At 41.8% G+C, this 26,569-nt stretch overlaps 1 protein-coding gene across 1 annotated transcript in view; it reads left to right on the top strand.

The window, feature by feature from the left end:
* Nucleotides 1-26,569, top strand: part of CRB1 (crumbs cell polarity complex component 1) — a 128,199-nt gene that overhangs the window by 47,466 nt on the left and 54,164 nt on the right. Inside the window, 4 exon segments of the mRNA XM_054384203.1 lie at nt 3,933-4,517; nt 10,959-11,154; nt 15,284-15,423; nt 16,546-16,728. Of these exon segments, the coding sequence (XP_054240178.1) occupies nt 3,933-4,517; nt 10,959-11,154; nt 15,284-15,423; nt 16,546-16,728 (1,104 nt within the window).

Raw genomic sequence — 26,569 nt, forward strand, 5'->3', positions numbered from 1 at the left:
GACTTGAAATTAAGATAGGAGTTGTGAAAGGTTTCCATGTGTAACAGTGTGAAAGCTGAAATCCCCCTCCTACACCGACAATAACCAGGCTAGCTCAGACTGGAAGCAAATGAAAGCTTATTTACAAGCAAAACTACAATCTATGATGAAATGCAATGAATAGGTACAAATATACACTATTCACAACATTTACAAACATGTACAATCAACAGAAAAACACAACCAAGCCCCCTTTGAGACCCAAAAGAGAAGGGTCCGTGCTTCCCTTTCCCCCCTCCCCCAGAGTGGGCAAAAGGGAAGAAAGCCAAGAAGCAGAGAGAGGTTCTTTAGACTTAGCTTGTCAAGGTCAGTATGTGTGTTATCTTCAGCCAGAAAAGAAGAAGCAGGCAGACAGAAGTTGAGCAAGCTGAGACTGCCCAAACTCTCCAACCTTGTTTTGAGTAGAGGTTCTTAAACATTTCTATCTCTCCAATGGAAGTGTTTAGAATAATCATTATTTTGCTTTCTTACACCCAATAGTGATTTATTTACATCCTTTCACTTTCTCTGCTCAAAATTTGTGAAGAAAAATTAAAAAGACAGTTTTAAAACCATCACACCATGTAATCTTTTCTCTATTGTGGTGTCAGCTTGGAGACAAATTGGTTGCCTTTGCTATAGATTGTACTTAAGAAGCATTTGAATGATTGGGCTGATGTCTGGTACTTTACACAGTACAATAGTTAGATAATGTTATAACTTAGAGTAGATTTCTTTGAATTTACAATGCTTCTTCAAATGTGCCCTTTGAATGGGTTTTAAGTAGGCAGACAGACTGAAAGGAAATCTCTTTTTAAGTTCTGCAACCCCAAGAAAAATGTGGGACTCGAAACTTCCTAAAGAACACAGTTTTGCTCATTTTAACTGTAATTAATAGACAGCAGAAAGCTATTACCCAAGCTAAAGGAACTAATCACATGAGTAATATGCAAAATTATCTGAAGTAAGACACCAAAACATATGTGAAGAAGTGTGAAAGAGCAGAAAGGTCTGTGACACTTCAGACCATGGAACAAGTTAGTCCACTCCTATGTCCTGAGTTTTGCATTCAGTGAGAGCTGTGAGTGGAGGGAAGAGCAACTGATACCACATTAGGATGAAATATCTGCTCCCAGTGCAAACCTGAATGTTAAAAGTGTTGGGGAAGGTCATTTTAAAAGCAGGTTAAATCAGAAGTACAATTTTTGTCCTGTTTTACTTCAAGGGACAGGAGGTAAAGCTCCAGTTCTGCTCCTCCTAATCAATGTTTAGATTGCTTTCTTAATCAGCTCTGTCTTAGCCTACATCTCATAAAGATAATCTTTTATTCAAGCAAAGACCATACCTTTTCTAAATATTTCTCCTTTGTATCTGTGGTGTATATATATATATATATGAGCATGACAACAACTTAAAACAGCTCAAACAAAAACATTTCTCAGATTTCACTTATAAATGCAATACCCTGAAAGAAAAAAAAAAATCAAGAAGCTATTTCTATATAATCATTAAGACCACTGTCAGTTAATTTGAAGTCATGGTACCACTTTTACTATCAATGGTACTACACAAACCTCTATTCTGCTTTTTTCAACCAAGTATTAATTAGGTTTTGACTCCTTTTGACTATTCATGAGCATCAGGTTCATTCAGATTGGTACTTTTTATTCAGATTGGTACTTTTTATTCTCAACTCATTCAGACTGGTGCTTTTTATTCAGATTGGTACTTTTTATTCTCAGCTCATTCAAATTGGTGATTTTTATTCAGATTAGTACTTTTTATTCTCAGAGGCCCTGCAGCTCCTGTGTACACCTCAAGACAGAAGGCACAACAGTGAAGCACAGATAACTTTTCCAATCTCACCATTTGTTATTGTAGTGTCATATGTACAGAAGCTGTCTCTTTTAAGCTGGTAAAGCTTTCAGAGGCTTTCTTCTTCCAATTCCTCTTTCTGGGAGAAACAAACCAAAAGTAAACCCTAATTAAATGATATTCTGTATTAAAATACACATTATAAAAATGCACAATCTCTGACAATCCCCAAGTGGTTGGTTGTTATCCTCAGGAGACCAGCTGCAGCCTCTCACTTTCTGAGGATGTTTTCAGCATTGGTGTAGCTGATTATTGCCAAGCATCTCTACATGCTGCTTCATTTTCAGTGTCCCATCTCCTTCTCTGTTGTGTTCACTCTCCTGATTCTTAGTTCCAAGAACCAGGAAGAAATTAGAAACCAGTGGCAGATGGGTCTGGATTTCTCACAGAAGTTTAGCTCATGCACAGCACCCTGTTTGCACAAACATACGCTGTTCTGATGTTTGTTTTCAAGTAACTGCTGTAGAAGACATATACCCTTTGTATTTCCAAACAGGACTGCAGAACGAAAGCATAAACTTGAAGAAGAAAATATTATGTTTACAGTGTAGATGCTCATATAGATCATATAATGCAACTTGCCTCTTCCAGCTAACTAGACTTTCCCTTCTGGATCACTATCTTCTCTCCAAAAGGAACATTCAGCTTTATTTCATAGATTCTTGGTCAAGAAATTACTCTTTTCTTTTTACTTTCCCCTCCTTTTCCTTTCCCCCTCTCCTCCCCTCTTCTCTCTTTTCCTTTCTTTTCTTTCTTCCCCTTCTATGATACACTTTTTTTCCTCTAGCAATATGCAAAATATTTGTTTATAGTTTTGCCCATATATTTTGAGGAATGGCACATCAGGATCACATTAGAAGTCTGATGATATTCAGATGTCCACTGTACAGTGGAGGATTTCTTACAACATGGCGAAAATAAATTGCAAAAGAATAAATGGTACTGGGTAGAATACAATTAGGTAATGATTTTTGAAACTCTACATTTTCATGGCAAAATTCTTGGTTTTTTTTGCTAGAAATAACCTTTACTACTTTCACTGCTTTAATTTTCAGTTGTGGGTTATGAACAAGGCTGGTAACAGCTGGCTCCTCCTTAGCTGGGAAGAAGTAGCCATTGTTATTGTCAGATGGTCTTTACAGCAGCAAGGAAGCACCACGTGGCCTTAATTACTACCAGGAGCTCAGTTTCTGGAGGGTAAAGAACATGTTTACACCATACTCACCATGGCCTTCCAGCCTCTCAGAGGACTATTTTGAATCCGAGGTGTTTGGAAGATTTTTTGGGGTGGAAATGCTACAGAGCCCTCAAATTACTATTTGTAATCAGGAAGTCAAAAATCAAAGTACATGATGGTTTGAACCACTTGAGCTATAACTGCATCTGAGTCATTCAGCTTTGCTGAATCACAGAATCAACCAGGTTGGAAGAGACCTCCAAGATCATCAAGTCCAACCGATCACCCAACCCCATCTAATCAACCACACCATGGCACTAAGTGCCTCATCCAGGCTGCTCTTAAACACCTCCTACAAAAAACCTCCACCACAAAAGAATATAAAGTGGTATTGATGTTGCTCAACTGCTTTCTCTGGTTAAAAAAAAAAAAAAAAAAAAAGAAGTAAGTTTGCCTTAAATATAACTAACATATTGTTGGATATCTATTGACAACCAGCAATATTGTTGCAATTGTAGTCTTACCATAGCCTTCAGCAACCCTGATGCTGCAGACCATGGCTGTTGGAAGGGGGCAGGACAGGAAATTACAACCTATTCATACTTTCATAACTGTTTTCCTTTTACATTTATTACCCTCACACAACCTATTCATACTTTCATAATTGTTTTCCTTTTACATTTATTACCCTGCTACTAATATGTGTCACACTGGTACCAGCCCTGTTTTCCTCTCAGCAGCCAACAATCAGAGCTGCTGGCTTTGCAGCACTCTTGTGTTAAAAGAGCTGCACTTCTTTTCACTCTCTCAGTTAGTCCCCATGCTGTGGAAGTCCTCAGGATTTTTTGTGTTCCTTTTCTAGAGTCACTTTGCATGAGGAATGATTCCAGGTGCCTGTCAAACTCTTGCCAAAAGAACTCTACATGCGTCACTGCTCGTAAAGATGATGCTTGCCTTTGTGCAGAAGCCTCAGTGGACAGTGTGGAGGAACTCTGCAATAAAACCTCTGATCCTTGCTTCTCAAACCCTTGTCTTCAAAATGCTACCTGTTTAAGCTCTGCTGGAAACCTCAGCTTTGCTTGTGAGTGCCCTAATGGATACAATGGACCTACCTGTGAAATAGCCACCGGTACGTGTGACACAAACCCTTGTGAGCATGGAGGCACCTGCCAGGACAGCCTGGCTGGGCCCACCTGCCTGTGCAGCGCAGGGTACACAGGGGCACTCTGTGAGATGGATCTGGATGAGTGCATGTCTGAACCCTGCCACAACGGAGCAGTCTGCAGGGATGGGGTTGATGAGTACTCCTGCTACTGTGTCCCAGGCTACCAAGGCAAGCACTGTGACCTGGAAGTGAACGAATGTGTGTCAGAGCCCTGCCTGAACGGGGCAACATGTCTCAACCAGATAGGAGAGTACGGCTGCATCTGTGCCCCCGGGTACACAGGTAAGCACTACTACACCAGCTCTTCCTTCACAGCATGGAGAATCATTGTAATGCATGTTCCAAGTTCAACTCCTCGCCACACACTTGCTTAGTCATGCCTTTACTGCAACTTTACATTCAGCTTTGACACCAGGGAGCTGCCTTTTCACTGTGAACTCCTGCTATCAGATGGAGAATCACAGAATCACAGAATCAACCAGACTGGAAAAGACCTCAGAGATCATCAAGTCCAAACTATTACCTAATACCTAACACCTCCTGACAGCTAAACCATGGCTCCAAGTGCCACATCCAATCTTTTTTTGAACACCTCCAGGAACAGTGACTCCACCACCTCCCATTGGCCACCTCCACCACTGGGCAGCCCATTCCAGTGGCCAATTACTTCTTCTGTGAAGAACTTTCTCCTCACCTCGAGCCTAAACCTCCCCTGGTGCAGCTTGAGACTCTGCCCTCTCATTCTGTCACTGGTTGCCTGGGAGAAGAGACCAAACTCCACCTGTCTACAATCTCCTTTCAGGTAGTTGTAGACAGCAATAAGGTCTCTCCTGAGCCTCCTCTTCTCTAGGCTAAACAACTCCAGCTCCCTCAACTTCCAGAGCAGTTTGATGAACATGAGGTGATGTCACAGGGCTAGGTTAACTTTCCTTGTAATGAAACATTCTCAAAGTGCATGTCTTCAGAGTGCTATATGTAGGTTTTGGTCTTCAGAGAAAGCCAACATTTTACAGGGTTAAACATTAGATCTAATTAGACTTAATTCAATTTGCTAATTATGACAAACCACACTCTTAAGCCTAGACTTTTCATATTAACTTCCTCTTCTCTACTCTTTCCAGAAACAGAGGACTCATTTGCATCCAGAACATTATGTAAATTAAATAGAAAGAAAAGTATTATCAGGCTCTCAAACTGCCAGTTATTGATAATCCCATTTGCTGCCACTCAGATTTTAAGCTACAAGTGTGATTTTGCTTGCCTGCTTTCTCTGCTGGAGAGCATATAATCCTTGGAGGAGTCAGCTCCCTTCAAATTTCAAAGCTGTAGCCAGGGTAGGACTGCAAGAAGTAGCAGACTGAATCGTTAAAAGGAGAGGAGGAGAGGCATTTTAGTGATAGATTGCTAGTCAGGTAAGCAAAAAAAAAAAAAAAAAAAAAGAGTTAGAGCAAAAGGAGGGGAAAAACTCAGCGATTGCTCGAAGTGATTCAAATGAATAAGAAATAAGAGATGTGGTTTACAGCTCCAGCCCTAAATCCCCATGCAGGAGAGAAATTCAGAAGTAAAAAGAAGCTTTCCTGTGTCTGACACAGCACTCGTTGGAAGGCAGCCCTTGGTTAATATCCCTCCCGAGCACAGAGAATGTTATTTGAAGGAAGCTTGTTACCTTCCTGCCACCCTGCTGCTGCCAGCGGGGGTCTGAGCCCAGGCCAGCCAAGGAGAAAACTACACAATCGGGGGGAAAGCCAAAGAGCAGAAGGAAGGAAAAACCTATTAACAACCAGCATGGTTACTCTGCAATGATCAGACTCTGCCCAGACCTCCTGTTGTACTCAGGAAACTGTATTTGTTTAACTGGCACTGTTAGTGGGGTCCAAGCCTGGCCCTTTAGTCCAAGCAGAGGGTTTGAAAGAGACAGAATATGCACCTTAGAGACAGAATATACACCTTAGAGACAAAGAGAGGAAAAACATAATAAAGTAGTAAAGCCCAGACCAAAAGAAATCAAGATTTAGACCAACACAAACTGCTGGAGGAAACTTGCTCTGCTTGAGCAGCTCCACTTTCATCACAAAATTCTGCTGTTTCCCGGGCTGATGCTCTCTGCTTTCACCAAAAATGAAGCAGTGTCACCAAGTGCTCCACACCTAGAACAAGCAGAGTTAAGAAATAAGGAGAGAACCAAGGAAGAAGAAGAGGTCTAAAATACAAAGTAGCAGAGGGTGCAGTGTTTGACATACAGCTCTGACTCTGCTTACAGCAGCAAAGAGACTAATCATAGTCATTCTAGAGAGGAGTAGGACTGTTATTTCAGCAGCAAAACACCAGCTTTTAAGGGCTACTTAACAAAATGATTTATCAGAAGCATTCTTTTTGGTGTTTTCTGCCCCTTGCTGTGAGTATGTACAAGCTAAATGTTACAAGCCAGAGGTTTTGCTTGGAGATGAAAGCCCTGAGGTGTCCCCACTGGTAATAAAGGCTCTCCTTTACTCTGTCAGGGGATCTTGCCAATCATTATTATTCTGGCCTGATATAATGAATTACTGTGGGAAGTCATCCAGCCTCATCTCGTTTCCCAACGATGTTAAAAAGGTTACACCTCTTGATCTGTAGGTAGAGAATGCACAGTAAATCTGCAGCAGTGATGTGAACCAAATGCTTGTGTTGCTGGCTGCAGTTGCTACTTGTTTTGTGGACTATGACTGCTATTTTGTATGATTGCTGTGCTGCAGCTCTTCTTAAAATAGCTGAGAAATGTCACACATAATTCTTACACAAATGGAAGAGGTTAGAATGCACCGAGAGCCAAATGCTGGAAAATACAGCATGAAATCTGCAGTTTCTATGATAATGTTCTGCATGTGTGAAATTATTTACAAGACATGTGTCACACAGCTGTTAAATAATGAAGCTCAGTTGGTTTGCTGAAGTTTTGCTGGCTACCTTAATCAAATGCTTGGGGTTTTTTTTCTGCCATTGAAAAGTGCACTTGGCTTTTAATTCACCCCAACAGGGCATGGTGTCAGATCCTGCTATTACCCATAGATAGGTACGTTAATTGCCTTGCTGGACACAGCAGAAGCCAGTACCCCATTGCTAATGAACATTTAGTATGAACTATCAGGGGTGCATGACAGTTCCAAAACCTAGTCTTAGCCCAAGACAAAAGCAGGAGAAAGTGTCTAAGTGACAGACCAATCATGTGCCATGGGCTAGATTAATTTTTTTGTACAATACCTTGCACTGTGCTGATGGGGGTTGGTCTCTTCTCCCAGGCAACCAGCAACAGAACAAGAGGACACAGTCTCAAGCTATGCAGGGGGAAGTTTAGGCTTGATCTTAGAAAGAAGTTCTTCCCAGACAGAGAGATTGCCCACTGGAATGGGCTGCCCAGGGAGGTGGTGGGGTTGAGGTCCCCGGAGGTGTTTAAGAAAAGCCTGGATGAGGAACTTAGTGCCATGATTTAATTGATTAGTTAGGGTTGGCTGATGGGTTGGACTTCATGATCCTGGAGGTCTCTTCCAACCTGGTTGATTCTGTGATTCTGTGGTATAACCATAGCTTGGATGAACTCTGTAGGACAGAAGGAAATTATTCCTGACAGATCTGTTAAGTTCTCATGCAGTATTCTTACTAATACTGTATTTTGAGTAGATGTATCATAATTCTTGGGCACTTAAAGGCAAGCAGAGTCACAGCAGCTTCTACCACTGTACCTCATTGTACCTCAAGTACAGACCTCACCTCCCAACAACCTTGTGGCAGCATCATTGTGGATGTCAACAGTAAACAACATTGTTCACCCAGCAGCAATTGCCAATGAAGTCAAAAGCCTGTTTCCTTCCTTAGCTTTCAAGTTTTAGGCCAGCACTCCCCACCTTGCACCCTACCCCGCCTGACAGGAAGATTCAGCCAAGGTTATGAGCACTGCTGATATTCCTAAGCAAAAGACTCTGATGTGAGAGGAGCCCAGCAGTACTGGCCACATGTTTACAAGTTAAAGATTATCAGGGAGGGAGCACATACATCCCAAGCATGCTTGTAGCAGTTCATAACTTCACAGTGCTGAAACCTCTGATTTGACTTGGCCCTGTTGTTCTCCTCCAATTGTATCTGCCTATTGCAGTGTTGTAAGACCTTGAAACAACTTCCATCTGTGCGTGCATGCAAGTAACTGGAGTTCAGCATGGACCTGTGTGCAGAAAGGAAAAGCCTCGCTCCAAGAAACCAGACTCCTCTTTCTGTCTAATTTTTATGAACTTCCTTCTGTCTCTGCAAAGCTGATGCCTAGAAAATAGCTATCTGACACTCTCCATCCAGATGGCAGCACATAAGATTACTGTGTACAGACTGAGGAATTCGGGGAGTCCTCTGTACCTGCCATGCCCAAGCACAGCTGTAGAGTGCAGTAGAGCAGACGGGGTGACTTGGATACTAATTTCCAGCCACACTAAGAACTTGCAGATCCATTTTGGAATTACACTGAGCCTGCAGACCCCTAGCATCTTTGACCAGAAGGTGATTTTACAGCATATATCTGTAGGCAGGCAAGTTTGAAAATGCTGGCTGTATTTCTTTCATCCTTGCTTGCATTTATTTTTTATTGACTAGGGCTGTACAAAGGAGCGCACAGTAGGACTCGTTTGAAAAGCAAGTAGTATAAGAAATAATTTTAGTTCTTCAAAGAAACCACAGAAGTTATAAATATAACTTATTTCCTACCTTCTCATTCTTTCAATTCAGACCACTTGTGCAGCTGAAACACCTTGCCTGCTCTGTCTAGGATGGGATGCCTCTGCTCTTCACGGTCTAGCTCCATGCAGTAGTCGTCACAGGGCTCGTTGGTGCTCTGTTTTTCTTTCTGGCATATGATATTTGGCACACAGCATATTTATGACAGAATGTTAGGCTGAGGTGCAAATGCAGATCGAATCTTTTCATCTCTCTTCTTCACATATAAAAAAGCCTGACAGCAGATTCAGCAGAGGCTAGGGAGGAATCCCTTCCCCCCCAACCCTCCCCATTTGCATGGCATATCGCATCGCCTGCACGCATTAGACAGAGAGAGAAGTTTCCTTCTGAGGCAACATTGCCGAAGGCAGGTTACTAGGCTTGATAGATTAAAGGCACGAAGCAACACAACAACGCTGTGTTCTCGTGTTAATCGCCAGGCTGTTCCTCAGGCCTGTAGTTCTGAATTTGGCTGAGCTGAGGATCAGTGGAACGGGGCTTGTTTTGTCACATGGTTTCTTAGCGTTCGCAGTAAGCTGTTAACAAGCTCTGGCAGATTTACGGTCACTAGACACACTCCTGCAAACACATTGTTTACAATTACAGGGAATTCACAGGGCAATGACCACAGAGGGATTGCTCACTATAGCTGGATGTAATGTACATTAGCAGGAAGCCGTAAAAGAGAGTTCCTGGGCTAGGGTCTGGCAGCAAGCTCCTGCTGAAAGGAGTGGCTAGCAGAGCTGTGAACCTTAAACTGGAGGCATGGGACTGGTGGCTTCACCCATCCAGTGCTCAACGTGTGGTCTCAAGGCACTATAAAAACATACTCTTTAAAATTACACGAGTAATATTTTGCAATCACTGGAAAGATGAACTTGCACTGTGATGTTTAAATACAATGAAAACCACTTGTGGGCTAATATCTTCTCCCCCCCACCTCTTTTTTTCCTTTTTTTTAAAGCATTTTAAGATATTTCCAATGAATTCAATTAAGTGTGCAGCTCTAAAAGAACTTCCCTGAGTCTGCCACTTCCATATTGTATAAATAGGATAGTAGCATGGTTTGAATTATCTGAATCATAGAACAGTCTGGGTTGGAAGGAACCTCCGAAGGTCATCCAGACCAACCCCCTCTGCAGTCAGCAGAGACATTCTCAATTAGATCAGGCTGCCCAGAGCCCTGTTGATCCTCACTTTGAATATCTCCAGGTATGGGGCCACAACCACCTACCTCAGCAACCTGTCCCAGTGTTCCACCAACCTCATAGTAAAGAACCTGTTCCTAACATCCAATCTAAACCTGCTCTTCTCTAGTTTGAAGCCATTGCCCCTCATCCTATCACTACAGGGCTTTGTAAATAGTCTCTCTCCATCCTTCTTGCAGCCCCCTTCAGGTACTGACAGGCTGCTATTAGGTCTCCCCAGAACCTTCTCTTCTCTGTGCTGAACACCCCCTGCTCCCTCAGCCTGTCCTCATAGCAGAGGTGCTCAAACCCCCTGATCGTTTTTGTGGCCCTCTGGACTCTCTCCATCAGATCCATGTCCTTCCTATATTGAGGGCCCCAGACCTGGATGCAGTACTCCAGGGTGAGATCTCACCAGAGCAGAGTAAAGTGGCAGAATCACCTCTCTGGATCTGCTGGCAGATTCAGCAGGCAATACATCTTTTGATGCAGCCCAGGAAGTGATTTGCCTTCTGAAAATTAGTTCATTCTGTTTCCATAGTCATACTAACATAAAAAGTTGTTACTCTACCTGTTCTTGTGAATATCAGCTAGTTGGTTCTTTTGTGCATTCTCCCAATCCTTGAAAAAAAACAAACAAACTACTATTGCACTAAACATTGAGGAAAAGCCTTTCAAAACCAGGCAACTGCGTAAAGATTAGTAGCAATTATGTGCATAACGTGCTTAAACCAGCCCTCACTAAGATTTCCAAACTTAACTGTCTTCTCAGTTTGAGGGTTACTAATTTTCTTTGCTTTGAAAGGAATAAACTGTGAGCTGGAAATAGATGAATGCTCCTCCCAGCCGTGCCTGAACAGCGGGACCTGCCACGATTCCCTGGGGAGCTTCGCCTGCTCCTGTGCGCCAGGCTTCCTTGGCCAGCTCTGCGAAACCAACATCGATGAGTGTGTGAGCCAGCCCTGCCTCAGCGGGGGACAGTGCACAGACCATGCCAATGGGTAGGTCTTCTACAGCTGGGCAAGGCTAATTAGCTACTTTGTTTGCAGACAGGAACGCTTATGAGAGTCTGCACTGCCAGGCTGCTGATTTCATTTTTCAATCGTCCATTTCGCTCCTTGGTTCTGCACTGATTTCACTTTGAATCTGAAAAGGATGAAAGAATCCAGGTCTGGTCTCCCAGCCAACAGGACAACAAAAACTGACCAAGAAGTTAATGCTTCACCTTTGTCCTTTAAATATTTACCAGGTGTTGTTTGTCTGGCCCCTAAGGGTTGTCATTTAGAGATGAATTGTGGTTTAGCGTTCATCAAACTTTAGCTTCCAGGAAAGATGTGGGAGTGCACACAATTGAATTTGCCAACAGCAGCTGCCTGCACTGACAGAGACAATCATTAGAAAAGAGAGGCAGAGGAAACCTGCAATAAAATACTAACCACAGTAAGACATATCTGCCCTAGTGAGGCCCCAACTGGAATATTGCATCCAATTTTGGGCTCCCCAGTTCAAAAGGGACAGAGATCGACTCAAGTAAGTCCAACAGAGGGCTATCAGGATGATTAAGGGATTGGAGTACTGCCCTGTGAAGAGAGGCTGAGAGCCCTGGGGCTCTTTAGTCTGGAGGAGAAGACTGAGAGGGGATTTAATCAATGTTTATAAATATCTGAGGGCAGGGTGTCAAGAGGGAGGGGACAGGCTCTGCTCGCTTGCACCCTGGGATAGGACAAGGGGCAATGGATAGAACCTCCAGCACAGGAGGTTCCACCTCAACATGAGGAGGAACTTCTTCACTGTGAGGACCACAGAGCACTGCAAGAGGCTGCCCAGAGAGGTTGTGGAGTCCTCTTCTCTGGAGACTTTCAAGCCCCATCTGGATGCATTCCTGTGTGACCTGTGCTGGATTTTATGGTCCTGCTCTGGCAGGGCAGGTTGGACTTGGTCTCTTGAGGTTCCTTCCAACACCTAACATCCTGTGATATCAATAGGAAATGTGATAGGAACTTTACAAGCATATACAAGAGCTCCTTATTCAAGCCTAACTGCAGTCCATGGACAAATGAAAAATAATATGAAGAGAATACATAACAACAGAAAAGGAAGCTTCTCTACCTACTGTTAATAGCCCTGCACAGAGATCCAAGCACAGCCTAGGCAACCAGAGATCTGGCATTCATTCACTGATACTGGCTTTGCACACTCAGCACGAGATTCCCAAACTAAAGCCACACTGCATATAAACTCAGTCTGAAAGTTGCTGAGCGTATTCACCAGTACAACATTTGTGCATTTTCCAGTTTTCATAAAGCAGTTTTGAAGATTTCAGTGCCCCAGAAATCATTCCCGAAGTCATGTCAGCACAAAGCATGCTTGCCTTGAACGCAAGGTGGGAGGGATCACGTTCTTGGAATAAGCTTTTGTACAGTGTGGTGAGATGGCACCAATCTTGTGGGGCTCTTTTTTAGCAGCACTGAATGACTCTGAAGAAGACAAAGCAATTTACTCTTTTCCAGTGTAGCTAAAGCGTGACAGCAGGGACAGGGAGGTCACATTGCACCTAACTAGTTTAGAGCAGACACACTTAGTGACCTGCAAGCCTTTTGAGGAAAATGCATGAGACGAGCAACTGGGGTTCCTCATTCAGACCAGACATAATCCTACTCATATTTCTCCAGCTTTTAAAGCTGAGGTCCATGTAAGTGCAATTTTAATTGGCTTGTAATACTGCAGGATATCTGCAGCTCTTACCACGTTTGTTACACAATGAAAAGGGCTGAACAACAAAGCAATTCAAAGCAGAAGGGTGTCTAGCAATTTCCTTTCTTTTGTGGTTTTTTTTTTTGGCCTAGATAAAGAACTGTAGTCTTTAAACAGTAGTTTTCTGACTAATGCCACAGTACAGCAGCGGTTTTTGTGTGTGACACCAGTTCTCACAGAAATGTGTGAGGTGACAGATATAGCATTGTAAGTTGTTCATGCAAACACCAAATTATCTCCCAAATTTCAGACTGATCTTCCAGAGATGTTTCATAGATGCAACAAAGTGGAAATCGATGCTTTAAAAAAAAAACAAAACCAAAACAAAACCAAAACAACAACAAGAAAAAAACCCCAAAAAACCAGTCGCACGTTATTGAACACTTCTTATTTAAACTCAACAGTTTATAGAGGTGCCTTAGTTGGAGCAACATAACCAGCTGTGCACAGGCACAGAGGATACCTCTGCATGCTCCAAGACTTTTTTTCCATAGGAAATATTCCCAGGACCTTCAATGTTCTTTTGATTGCATAGAAAGAACATCTTGGATGTATTGTTTTCTGCATATAGTGAGAACATCAAACAAAAAGCCCCCCAAAATATGTTATGTAGAGTATCTAAGAGTATCTTAATAGAAGAAGGCATCTGCCTGCTCATTCGTATCTTGCCCACAAGCAGGGCACCCTCCAGAATCCCTGAAGGTCAACACCAATGTCAAACACTTAAGGATCCCTGAGAAAAATGGTATACAAGTGGGGCTTCACTTCAAGCAGTGAGTTGTGAGCATTCCTCACTGCTCTGTGATTCTGGACCAAAGGGAAAAGGAGCATGGATAAGACAGAAAAAAATTAAATCTTTCATCACAAAGCTAAACAGCACCAAACTGAAGACATGTGGAAGAAATGTGTGAAAAATGTGCTTCGAGAATATACCTTGGAATGAAAATTGTTTTCCTCATTCACATCTTCCTCATTACTTTTTATATCCTAAATTCAAATGCCCCCTGGTCTAAGTCATCTCTGATTTTGATTTAGGTATAATCCATACACTAGTAATAAACTGGCCTGCCAGAAGTTTCTGCTTATGTACACTTAAATAGTGTAGTAAAACGTTTACACCTTTTGGTCTGTAAGACTGCAGGAGCCAGCTGTTCTCTGATGTTCCCTTATGTTCAATAGTTTTGCTTTCTATGCATTTATTCCAAGCCCACGACTTGGGCATTAAGCACAGAAACTATCAAATTATACTTACCTCTTGTTCAGGAAGATTCCCCATGATTGCAACTAGCATATCTTTTTAATGTGAAATAAAAATATATGTGAGGAAATTTTTAGTGGTTATTATTACTACTACTAATGTTATTATACCAAAATCATCCAAGAATGCACATTTAACCTGGTTGTCTTGCAAAGGCCAGCCTTTTCTTATGACACTTACAAGGTGACCTTATGACTTACTACTTAGACTTAGAATTACATATTTTATGAGAGTGCTGAGACACAGGAACAGGTTGCCCAGGGAGGTGGTAGAAGCCTCATCCCTGGAGGTTTTTAAGGCCAGGCTGGATGTGGCTGTGAGCAACCTGATCTAGTGTGAGGTGTCTCTGCCCATGGCAGGCAGGGGTTGGAACTGAATGATCCTTGAGGTCCCTTCCAACCCTGACAATTCTATAATAATTAGCTGCAATAAAACCACAAAGCAAGAACCCCAGGTATTACTGGTTACCTGCACATTGTTCATTTACATATACTAGTCATTTACTTCTAAACACATAATAGTAACATTACTATCAAAAGGAAGCTCTTATGACTGTTATTAGTGGAACTATCAAAGTAATTGACATTTTTGTTCCAATCTAACAATAAAACATTGTTTTTACTCAAAGAGAAAGCATCACATAGTTGAGGAGCAGAAATTGCCCTATAGTTTTGCCAGTCAGTGTCCACCAGTCCAAGAGAAAGGGACACTAATGCACTTACTGCCTCTCCCCTTTTCACTTTATGAATAATGGTAAGCCCACAAAAAATTGCATTGGAAATGACAGAAACTATTGCCCCCCCAGAATTAAAAAAAAAAAAAAAAGAATAAAAAAATTCCATAATTAGAAAAAAATGATCTGCCAAAACCAATCTGAATTCACAAGCAAGTTTGGTTTTTTTTTTCCCCTCAGACAAAACCACATATTTCAGGAAAAAGCTCACTGTTGGTTCCCAGTTCCTGCGGTTTCTCCTAGAGCACCAGATGGTGATCTCAAGTCTGGACTCAGTCATGCAAGCTGCCAGCCAAGGCTATTCAAGAAGCCTGCAGAGGATTGGAAATAAAGCTCAGCTCTCTTGACTTCCAGCTAAGAGTGAACATTGTTTTCTGTGTTGTAGGTACACATGCAACTGTACTGGTACTGGATTTATGGGCCTGCACTGTGAGACCCAAATTCCCTTATGTTGGTCACAGCCATGCTACAACCACGGCACTTGTGAGGACAATGCTGACAATTACACGTGCCACTGCTGGGCTGGTAAGCTCCAAGTTCTCCTATAAACACTCTGTTTCCTTCTATAGTAGATGTCTCCTCATTATTTTGCTGATACAATAAAATACGAAAGCTACATAACCTTAAAAATATTCAGTGGGCTTCACTCACCATGAGTCAGAGCCCTATGGGCAAGTTAGTCTGTTTTGCAGCTAAGGATTGACTTCCCAAGAAATGGGCAAACCCAAAAGTCTCAGGATTATGGAGTCAAGACATGAGATAGGTCAAAGTTGGGATCTGTCTCCTAATTGCTTAATCCTTCAATCTGTGAACCAATGCTGTGGGGATCACCCTTTGTTTAGTCTTCATTAAAACGACCTTTTAATCAGTCTAAAATGGATTTTATGCTGGAAAAGTGGTTGCTTTCTTATCATTAGTGGAAGTTCTTCTGCCTGGCAGCATAGGGTTAAACAATGCTGGTCTGTGCTCTCCTCTACCAGCAGTGTTTGCATATACAGCTAAAGGCTCCAACACCCCCAGTGGGGACATACATCCTGAGCTCTTGGGAATGCTTCAGCACACAGACTAACTAAAAGAAGTCTCTCTAGAAGGTTTAACTTCTGTGTCCAAGGGTGCAGGAGCACATCATGCTGTGAGGAGTACATAAATGCCACAGTGGTGGTGTGCTACATGCTTCTTGGTGCATTAGAAATGGAAACATTGGGCAGAACCTTTAGTATTTTCCAGAAATCAGGGAGTTTTCTGGCACCTCAGACTCCAGGTGAAGCTCTTTACAAACACTAAATAATTTATACTCCCTGCCCTCCTCTTTCACAGAGAGGTGGTACAAAAGAGGAAGAAAATTTAACACAACCTGAAAGCATACCTATGCTGCAATGCAGCAGTGACTCGTTACCCACTTTCTTAACCTCCCTGTACAGCTCAACAAATTTCAGTTAGCTGATGCAGAACAGCCATGGCCATGTCCTGCGGCCAAGCCCTGACAGAGAGCTGCAAGAGAACCTCCGCACTTTCAGGTAACAGGGGAAATCCTCTAGTGCAGGAGAGTCTGAAGCCGAGTGCACAGTGCTTATTCTCGACAGTATTTTTGGATCTGGAATAAATGAATAGCACATCAGTGAAGTGCCTTCTCCTGGCTCTCCACAGGCTACGCGGGTTCCCACTGCGAGGAGGACATCGAGGAGTGCAGCAGCAGCCCCTGCCTCAATGGTGGTGACTGTGTGGAGCTCTCCTGGGCCAGCCTTTACGGTAGCGTCCCAGGCCTGCCGCCAGCCTTCAGCTACGACAAGGCTGAAGGCTATATCTGCAGCTGTAAGCCAGGCTTTACCGGTAAGATTTCCTCGGTGAAAGCTTAGGGGATGCTGTGCTGCAGTATGCAGTTTTTTAGTCCTGGCTGTAAATAAATCTTTAAAGTTAAGTTGTGTGCCTTAAGGTGCCATAGCGCAAGGGGGCCCTCTGCTGGTCACCCTGCGCACATCCGAGTAGTGATTCGCCTGGAATAAAGGCTCTGGTTACGCACGTTAGGAGCGCAGCAGGCTCCGAGTGTGGCCCAGGCAGCAGGAGACTGCCCATGGGCTCGTCCACGACCTTATCAGCAGAGCTCCATTATTCGTAACCGCATCTGCTGGCATTATGGCATAAGCTTCAGGCAGCAGGTGTTTTATCACCAGCTGGAAATTCACTGTGCACCGGTATTATACCATATGAATGAGAACAATGAATAATAAACCAGAGAGTATTTTCATAAAACCACCATGAAACAACATTTCCAACCTTTTGGAATTTCTGTCTAAACATTCCTTGTGTCATTCTACACAGCAGTACCAGGGGTGGGCAGGAACACTTTGAGGACAAGACAACATTTTAGCAGGGCCGTGCCTTGATAATATTCTATAGCTTAAACAAAAACTAATTTCAAGTTGTGTGCATCACTGTGTTCTTAAGAAAAAAAAAAACAACAACTATCAAAGTTACAGATAACCATAATCCTAAAAAGAGATGCAAATCTTAAAGATTTGCATTTAACACAGGCTGACTATTTAGCACTGCCACAAACAAGTTAATTTGGATTATACACTTCTGGATCTACAGTATTTTTCTGTCAACTCATTTCTCTTGTTTCTTCTGAAGGAGAAAATAATTAGTAGCTGGATTCATTTAATCAGCCTTTAATTTCTCATTCTGTTCAACTCCTGAGCAGTTTATAAACTTTCCTGTGTTTCCCAGTGAGCTGCTGTCTCAAACACAGCAGGTACAAAAGTATATGGAGACCACAACTTTGAATCCCAATTAATGTTTCTTCAAACTTGTTTGCTTTCATGCCATCCCTTCCCCTTAACTGTCCTTCCCCATCCCGTCACTAAGTGTTGCTGTCGGTCTTTTGTTCTGTCAAGAGTATAGTATGAGGTTTCTACTAAGAGCTTGGGGGATCCCCCAGGCTGCCCTAAGAACCTTTCCCCCTTCATATGCCACTTACTTCTCTTTGCTTCCATCCAGTCATGTCCAGCTCTGAAGGTTCTTTTCCTCCCTTGTTGCCATCATTGAAAAACTTGTGCTCTGTGAGACAACCCAGAAGATGATACCTCATTTAATCATTATCCTTTTTCCTCTCATTTCCTTTTCAATTACCTTCAGCTGGCTTGGTTGCTGAATTTTGGTCAGGATTCAGCTGGTTTTATTCACATGGAGGAGTTTTTTTTACTCCCGAGAGAGTACAGGCAGAGTCTATCTGGTTTGAAAAGAAATAGTGTCAAAATTTATTTAAACTATTAATCTTACATTTATTTTTTCAATCTCTCAATCACAAGAAAGACTGAGAGAAGTCTTGGAAAGCCTGAAATTCTGCTGTCTTCATATGCAAATTAAGTTAAATTACATTTTTAAAAAACCCTTATGTTACTTTAGCTATCTACACACTTGTTGGATGCTATGTGTATCTTTCATTGAAAAACAAAACAGAAAAACAGTAACAAAAAATCCCCAAACAAAACCAACCAAACAAAAATCCAATCCAAACAAACCAAGACACAACAAAACAAAAAAAGGAAGTTATTCTTACCAAACAGTATACCCAGACAACTGGAGCAGGAAGAACATAATCTTTAAGAGAGAGAGTTGGAAAAGCTGCATGTGAAATGTAACATGCTGCAAAATAATGGCAAAACAAAGTTAATTTTGTGAAGCTTGTCAGCTCCTTCCCTGTCTTTGTTTTTCAGCAGGGCCTAAATTTAAAATTCTTTCTTTTGCTGACCTGTGTGAGATGCAACATTGTCATGCAATCTGCAGATATGTTGTCTAGCTTCCTAGGCTTCCATGCTTTGCTATAAAAACCCTTACCTGCAATGCAGCCAACCTCCCCCAGTGCCCCCAGTAATACTGCACATTTCTCTCTGGCAGCTTATCTGGAAGTAGAAAGTGCTCAAAATGAGCTCCAGCCTCCTTGTATATCAGAAGTATTGACACAAGAAACCTATAGGGTGAAGTGGAAACATTCACTGCTGATGGTGATAAGTGATTTCTCCAATTCTACCCAAATGTGTAATAAATAAACCACGTGTTTTGACAGGAATTAAAGAAGATTCAGGAGTAAAGTTGATAGCAGTAATATGATTCAGGTAACAGATAAATCCCTGATCAGGGCCACTCAGTATATGGGTGCTTAATTAAAGTATATAAAATAACAATCAACTGGAAAAAAGGTCATATCCTCTCATCTAGGCATCAGACAAAGTTCTACGTTTCTGTGGCTGTAGGTCAGGAGTTCTTCCAGCCTTAGCACCTGAATAGTTGTATGCACTTTAGGTCCAAACTCTCAGATTTGTTTTGAAACAGGACAAACAAATTTCTTTAATAAACCACAAGCAGTATTGTATTATGCCTCTCTGTCCTCAATAAAGCACTCACAGAGTAATATGAAGACCCTGCCTTGTCAGGACCTGATCCAAAAGCCACTGGAATCCGTGGAAAGATGTCATTAAGCTGAGGATGGCTGCCAATTTTGTAGCAAGCAAAATGGCATCTTTGAACATACTGGATAAGATTGCAAACAAATGACTGTAATTCAGCTGGAAAACTGAGAACATCTACACTTTCAGCACAAGGGCAGGAGATAATGGAGCCTAAATACATGCCTACATCAGGATAAAATATTTCCTCACTCAGCTGGGAGAGAGCAATAAATATTACCTGGCAGTATCTTGTTATAGATAGTTATTATTCAGGTGACTTGAAAAATAGTCAGGAGTCCTCCTAAGAGTCTTGGAAGGAACACATCTGCAAACAAAATTATTTACACAATTTGATTCTTAAAAATAAAAAATAACAGGCTAGATACTTTATCACAGGTAGAAACTCTTTGAGGCAGTAGGATTTATGCCTTTGCCCAGATCCAAAGCAGAAAATTTCTACAAAGGTTCTACAAAGGGTTAAACTTCTTCAGCTCCCTGTTAAACCAAAGAGTTGGGGGATACTCCAATTTCAAGAGGTCTCAGTACTTGTGCAGTAGCAAGCCCTAGATTTTTTTATATTACCTTGTTCTGCTGGCCCCCTAGCACAACAGTACTTTTAATAGATTGGGCTTTCATTTAAAGGGTTTGTGATTTGTTACTGCTAGCTAAGGGCAATAGTTACCCTAGAACTGTGTCCTTTCATACCATGGATATATTGTATTGCACTTCGCCCCCCCCCCCTTTTTCAAAAGACTGTTATTTGAAAGGTTAAAATTTCACTTTTCTCATGAAAACATGTGGGAAAGGAGGAAGGCAGAGCTATGGATTTGGTAGTGACTCATTTCACCAGGTTGTAATAAACTTAACACCATGTCAAAGCTAAAGAGCTTCTGAACTCGCGAGGTCGATCAAATGGCACATTCCAGTATTGAGCCGAGCCCAGGGAGCAGTGAGTGTGCAAAGCAGACCGGTCCTGCTCCCCACGCCTTGCAAGCTGTGCTGCCTGTGGTCTCCAGGTGCATGAGACAGTCCTGCTAGCAGGGATGAAGACCATCCATTTTGCTTCATCAGAACGAGCATAAGAGGAGCAGAGCCCACTAACCCATTTGTAGGCAGGATGCCTGCTGCCTGGCTGATGTGCAGACAAGAGCTGGCTGCTGAGGACATTACCACTTCTGGTGTTTTGTTATCTGGTATGTGCCAGCTGTGCCACTAGCACTGCTGCTTGCTTTGGCATCATAAAATCCTAAGTGTTTCTTGGCCTTTTGGTTTATTTGTCTTGTTTTCTGTTTTTTTTCCCTTTTAAATTTCCTTGGCCCTTTTCCCAGCCTGTTGGACTGCTGCAAGAGAAAATGATATGATCAGACTGGTGTCGTATGTGGATTGAATTCCTGACATATGTGTGGGGGAAAGAAACTGTCTCCTGGAGCCAGATGATGAGGCAGATAAATGGCCAGTATGGGAGAGTACTAAACACTCAACTAACTAAAGAAAACCTCAACCCACATACTGGCCATGTGCACATCATGGGAGCAGTGCTTAAAGACTGCATCATTTGGGCTCTCATTCTGCACTTAAGAAACACAGAAGCACACAGGCCACTGGACTCCCAGTTCCTTGCACTTCTTTAGATGCTGCTCCAAGCAAGCCACTCAGCAGACAGCAGGGGAGACTATGTTTCAGCCAGCTGCACTCCTCTCCCCTGGCCTGTGACAGTATTACACAGACATAAATAATGTTTATGAACAATAGATAGGCCAATAGGCACATTATCACTAGCTTGGGAATCTTAAAATACATACATGTATTTTTGGTTTCTATATTTTAAAAATTCCCTTCTTAACCATTGGCACAATGATCATGGAGCTGCCATGTTTCTTAGATGTATAAAGTGATGTAAGTCTTACAGAAATGAATAGCAGAGTTCCCTTCTTGCCCCCAGACTCCAAATTGTCTTTTTCTTCATTTCCTCATCTGTTCTTTAGCTGTTCACATAAAGGTACTCAATCATTCCTCCATTGCTCCAGGTTAATTAATTTTATTCCATCACAAGAGTGTAGAAGGTTATTTTCTCTTGATCCTGATAACTTAGAATATAAAAACTATTAAAGGAAAGAATGAGGATTTAAAAAAAAAAGAGAGAGACATAGAGAAAAAAGACAATTTTAAAATTAAGGTTGTGAGGGCAGTACTCATCTCTTTAGTGGGACTCAGGTTTCTCCCACAGGCAAGGCAGGCACTCAAGTTCAACGCTAGGAATTAAGTCTGGAGGTAATATTCACTAATTATTATTCCCTTACAAGCAAAGATTCAAGAAGGATAATACCGCTACTATCAAGTACCCATTTAAGGTTAGCTAGTTTAAGGAGAAATTCCAAGTACAGATACTACACATGTGAACTGCTGAAAAACAGAAGTAGGTCTTGGTGTATATATAGGCTTCTGACCACTGTGGAACTGCAGAGAGGCTGTAAACATGCTTCTTTTCTCCCTGCATTTGATTCACAATCAGTACAGGATCCCTTTTACATTATTGAACTGCTGTGAAACATTCCCTTACAAAATTAACTTTGCACTGCTGGGCAGTTGTGCAGCAAACCATAAAAAAGCGGCCCTGTTTTTTGAGCATGGAGAAAGAAGTTTCTACCTTTTTAGAGATATTGCTACTTTGCTACCCTAGCACCAGACTGTGATCTCCATCTATCCCTGTGTTAAAAAGCACAGAGGTGAAAGAGGAGAAGGACCTTCTCTCACTGCTCCCAGCTCCTCGCTAGCAGCTCCAGCATTACAAGACCAGCGCAGAAAAGGGCTAGCAAGGCCTCAGGGCTTAGCAGGCACTTGCTGCCTGTAAAAGCCCTACATAAAAAAATAAAGGCAATTAGTACCCTTTACATCTCTACTAAAGCCTCTGATCTTGAAAGAATATTTGGGTAGCCTTTTAATGATTCTATCTGCCAATACTTAGCATCCTGTTAAGGAGACATGCATATTGTCAGAACTGCTTCCTTCTCAGTTTTCTCCTCCTCCTCTACTTTTATGACAGAGTTCTTACCTCTCCTCTTTTTTTTTTTTCTGATATACCTATGTATATGTTTTCATGAGAAATATGTTTTACATGAGAAACATCTCTCCTCTGCTTGTTGCAAGTTGGATGGGAAATACAAAGAGATCACAGCCATCACTTCTGCATTATTCAGCACCAAAAGAATGCACAATTGTGAAGATGTTTTGAGTCTTTTAGGGTTTGTTTTTTTTTCAGTTAGAAGTATATGAAATTAAAACACTATCAAGCATCCACCACTATCATTTTCAGGACATGTGTAGAGGTTTATGCTTTAAAATTTGACAGCTGAGCCATCATTACTATGATCTATTTTCTCTAGTTACACTGATATGTTAAGTTGGATGATGTAGTCCGACATGATTGACAGAGCCTGCAAGCAGTGGATATTTTGAATCTGGCACATCTCTCTATGTTAAATAGTGTTGCACAAAAACACTTTTTAGCATGAAAAGCTTTTTTTTTTTCCTTGAAGGGAAAGAGGAGGGGATGAAAGGCTTCTAATCTGTAAGCTCCCAGATCCTGCAACACGCAGACAGATAATGCCCTCAGATTTGGGGAGCCTGTAAGTCCAGTACCTGGCAGAAAGTGCAAGTATGTTACTTGGCAGCAAGAATAATGCTTGTCAAACACCTATTATTTCCCTGACACTCATTCCTGGTGGGTCATTCCTGATTGACAACTTGTTAAAACTAGTCCAAATATCCAGTATGAATTTTCCTTCTGGGGCCTTGTTCAGGCTCTGCCTACTTACCTTTTGATTTCTTTCTTAATACTGTGAATAAACCTTTCATAGCCTTTTTAATTGGCATACCTCAGATATTTACAGTCTTTACAAGCTCTTGGCTGAGCTTGTGGACTCACACAGTTCCATCTTTCCCTATTCAACAATCTCTCTGGTCTTTTAATTCCTTGCTTGCTTTGCTCCAGCCCAACATGCTGTGCAGCCTGAAACCAAACACAGGACTCATTTTGCCCTACTCTTCCTGTTGTTGAAAACCCAGTGATCTTCATTTCCCTGATATAAACTGAAAGTGCTGTGTATCTTCTGATACACACCCTAATGCTAGTTCTGTGCGTCTAAAACACCCTGGCATTACGAACAATCCTGTGTGTTTCCTAAAGGGAGCCATTTCTTGTATGTACACATAATATGCAATGGCAAAGATAACCCCTAATGACAGCAGAGTTTGAAGTGTGATCCAGGTGATAATCATGCTCAAACCATGGTGAAACCAGGGGTACTGCACATAGTAAACTGACAGCAGAACTTTGCTCCTCTTCTTAAGAATTTGATTATCCATCTCAGGAGCTACTTTACAGGCTATGCTTTTTAGCACTGCGTTGTGCACATCTCTGTTGTTCCGGCTGAATCACAGTTGAATTGCAAAGTCAATCAGATGCACAACTTTTCCCCAAACAGAAATTAGCTTTCTTTAAATCTACACACTGTACAGTTTTCACTCCTCTGGAGAAGGTGCTTAACAAGTAGACAGCAAAGAGAAGACCTGTGCTGTGGGACTAACAGATTTTACTCCCTCAATACATTCTAATTTATGGAATCCTTAAGGTCAAATGTCAAGTGATAAACAAAACGACTTAATTTAATAGTTCAATGTTTTACTGAACAGATGATTTGGAAAAGAGCCTTAATAATCTCACTATTTTGAACTCCATTAAAGTCCAGTTTATTGGTAATACAGTAAATTATACAGGCAAACATTTAAAAGGCATTACTTTTCTTTGCTCCCTATAATGGAGGACCTCAGCAGTGACGCTGGAGAAGGTGGAGGAGTTCAGTCAGAAACAGCACATAGGCAAGAGGTTCTGAACCATATGCATGTATGTATAAATGTGGACACAGATATATAGATATATAGATATATATATATATATCTGAACACATACATAATTGCTACTTCAGAGTACTTTATTCCTCTGCTGATAGAAAACCTTCTTTGATCACTAATTAAAAAGGTTCCCAACTTTCATCTTCTGTGTTTAGAAGTGTGCCATTTTCTGGCTGCAATGCTTCCTGGTAAGAATTGAAAGATTTTTGTCTTCATCCCTTCCTGCAAGATTTGCAGCATGCCATGAGTATGCTTGTTAATATGCAGGGTTTATGTTGGTCTTCATTACTAATTAATTATTTTAATTGCATGGCTTCTGACAGTGGGAAACGTGTGATGTTTGCACGCCAAACCTGTATGTATTTGCTGTACAAGTAACACTGCCCTATATTCAGAGAAAAAGTCAAGATGCTGAGTAAACTTGGTTAAAATTAAAGTATGCAGACTGCTGTTATCTTCAAATGGCATCAAACATAAATGGTATAACGGCATTCATCACTTCATTTTTGTAGAGGTTATGTTTTTTATGTAGCCTACCTACTGTCTTTTTTCACACTCACAGATATTTTACATGCCTTTGGAATACCATTGCTCACACACAAACATCCCCAAACAACCCGCAGGAGTGGGGCAGCATCCTTGTTCACCCTTACTAAAGAACTTCACTTAGTAAAGCATAACCGGCCAGCAGGTCGAGGGAGGTGATTCTCCCCCTCTACTCTGCTCTGGTGAGACCCCACCTGGAGTCCTGCATCCAGTTCTGGAGCCCCTATTACAGGAAAGATCTGGAGATGCTGGAACATGCCCAGAGAAGGGCCATCATGAGGATGATCAGAGGGCTGGAGCACCTCTGCTATGAGGACAGACTGAAAGAGTTGGGGCTGTTCAGTCTGGAGAAAGAAGGCTCCAAGGAGACCTTCTTGTGGCCTTCCAGTATCTGAAGGGGGCTACAAGAAAGCTGGGGAGGGACATTTTAGGGTGTCAGCTAATGATAGGACTGGGGGAATGGAACAAAACTAGAAATGGGTAGATTCAGATTGGATGTTAGGAAAATGTTTTTCACCATGAGGATGTTGAGACACTGGAAGAGGTTGCCCAGGGAGGTGGTGGAAGCCTCATCCCTGGTGGTTTTGAAAGCCAGGCTGGATGTGGCTGTGAGCAACCTGATCTAGTGTGAGGTGTCCCTGCCCATGGTAGGAGGGTTGGATCCAAATGATCCTTGAGGTCCCTTCCAACCCTAACAATTCTATGGTTCTATTACTCTAAACTGCTATTTTTTTATCACACACACCCCCTCTCCAAACCAAACCAAACCAAACCAAACCAAACCAAACCAAACCAAACCAAACCAAACCAAACCCAACCCAAAAGGATAAGCTGCCCTAATATACGAAACCACTCAATCTGTTTGAACTAGCATCAGTTTTTTTGGGGCCACCAGAGCTCTAAGTGACACAAGAGCTTAAATTCTCTAAGCTCCTTCTGTACCTAGTAGCCAGTAACCAGCAGAGTGAAATACTATCTACACGTAGCATCTGCTACCCATTTACCCAACCTAGTTTTAGCTGATACTTTAGTGCAGTCCCTAACTGCATAATCTCAAAGACTTTGTGATGAACACTCTTGGCTAATTCAAATTCTTAACATAAATTTTTGGCTTTTGCATCACAGGGTTTGATTAGCAGAATCTTCCACTTGGAGTTCAGGGATGTTATTCTTTGGCCAGTCACTCAGGGCTGTAAGAGCTCTGGAAGAAAAAAACACTATGCTTTTAAGTGCAGAGGAGTAATTTGATGACCCAGATCAGGGCTATTCCTAGTTAAAATCCATTAGCACCTTGGAGGCTTGGCTTTTTTTACAGAATAGCAGCATAATTTTCCATCCCAAAGTATTAAATTCTATTGATTATGCCAGTGGGCCTGCTGCTGAAGCTACCAAGGTGAAAGGAGGAAGAGGAATTTTTGTCCTGCTAAAGGCTAAACACCCACAGGAAATTTTGCACCCTCTCTTGACAAAAACAAAACAAAAACAAAAAACATTTGATTCAAGCATTTTACAAAATGTTCATGTTCTCCTCTTGATCCTTAAAATACCAGCAAAGGACTATTTCATGCCCTTACATAAGGTTCCCATAATGCTAGTGGCACAAATGACATCAGTTTTTAAAGCATAAAAGGCACCTCATCTAGGCTCAGAAACGTCAGTAGTAATTACAAACTTTGTTTTCAAGTGTAATCAATTCTTTATTTATGGTGTGAAATGTTTTTTACCCTTTTGAACTTTCACTATTCTAAGCCAAGCAATATTGTTGG

Source organism: Indicator indicator, chromosome 10, assembly GCF_027791375.1.
Source record: "Indicator indicator isolate 239-I01 chromosome 10, UM_Iind_1.1, whole genome shotgun sequence".
NCBI lineage: Eukaryota > Metazoa > Chordata > Aves > Piciformes > Indicatoridae > Indicator > Indicator indicator.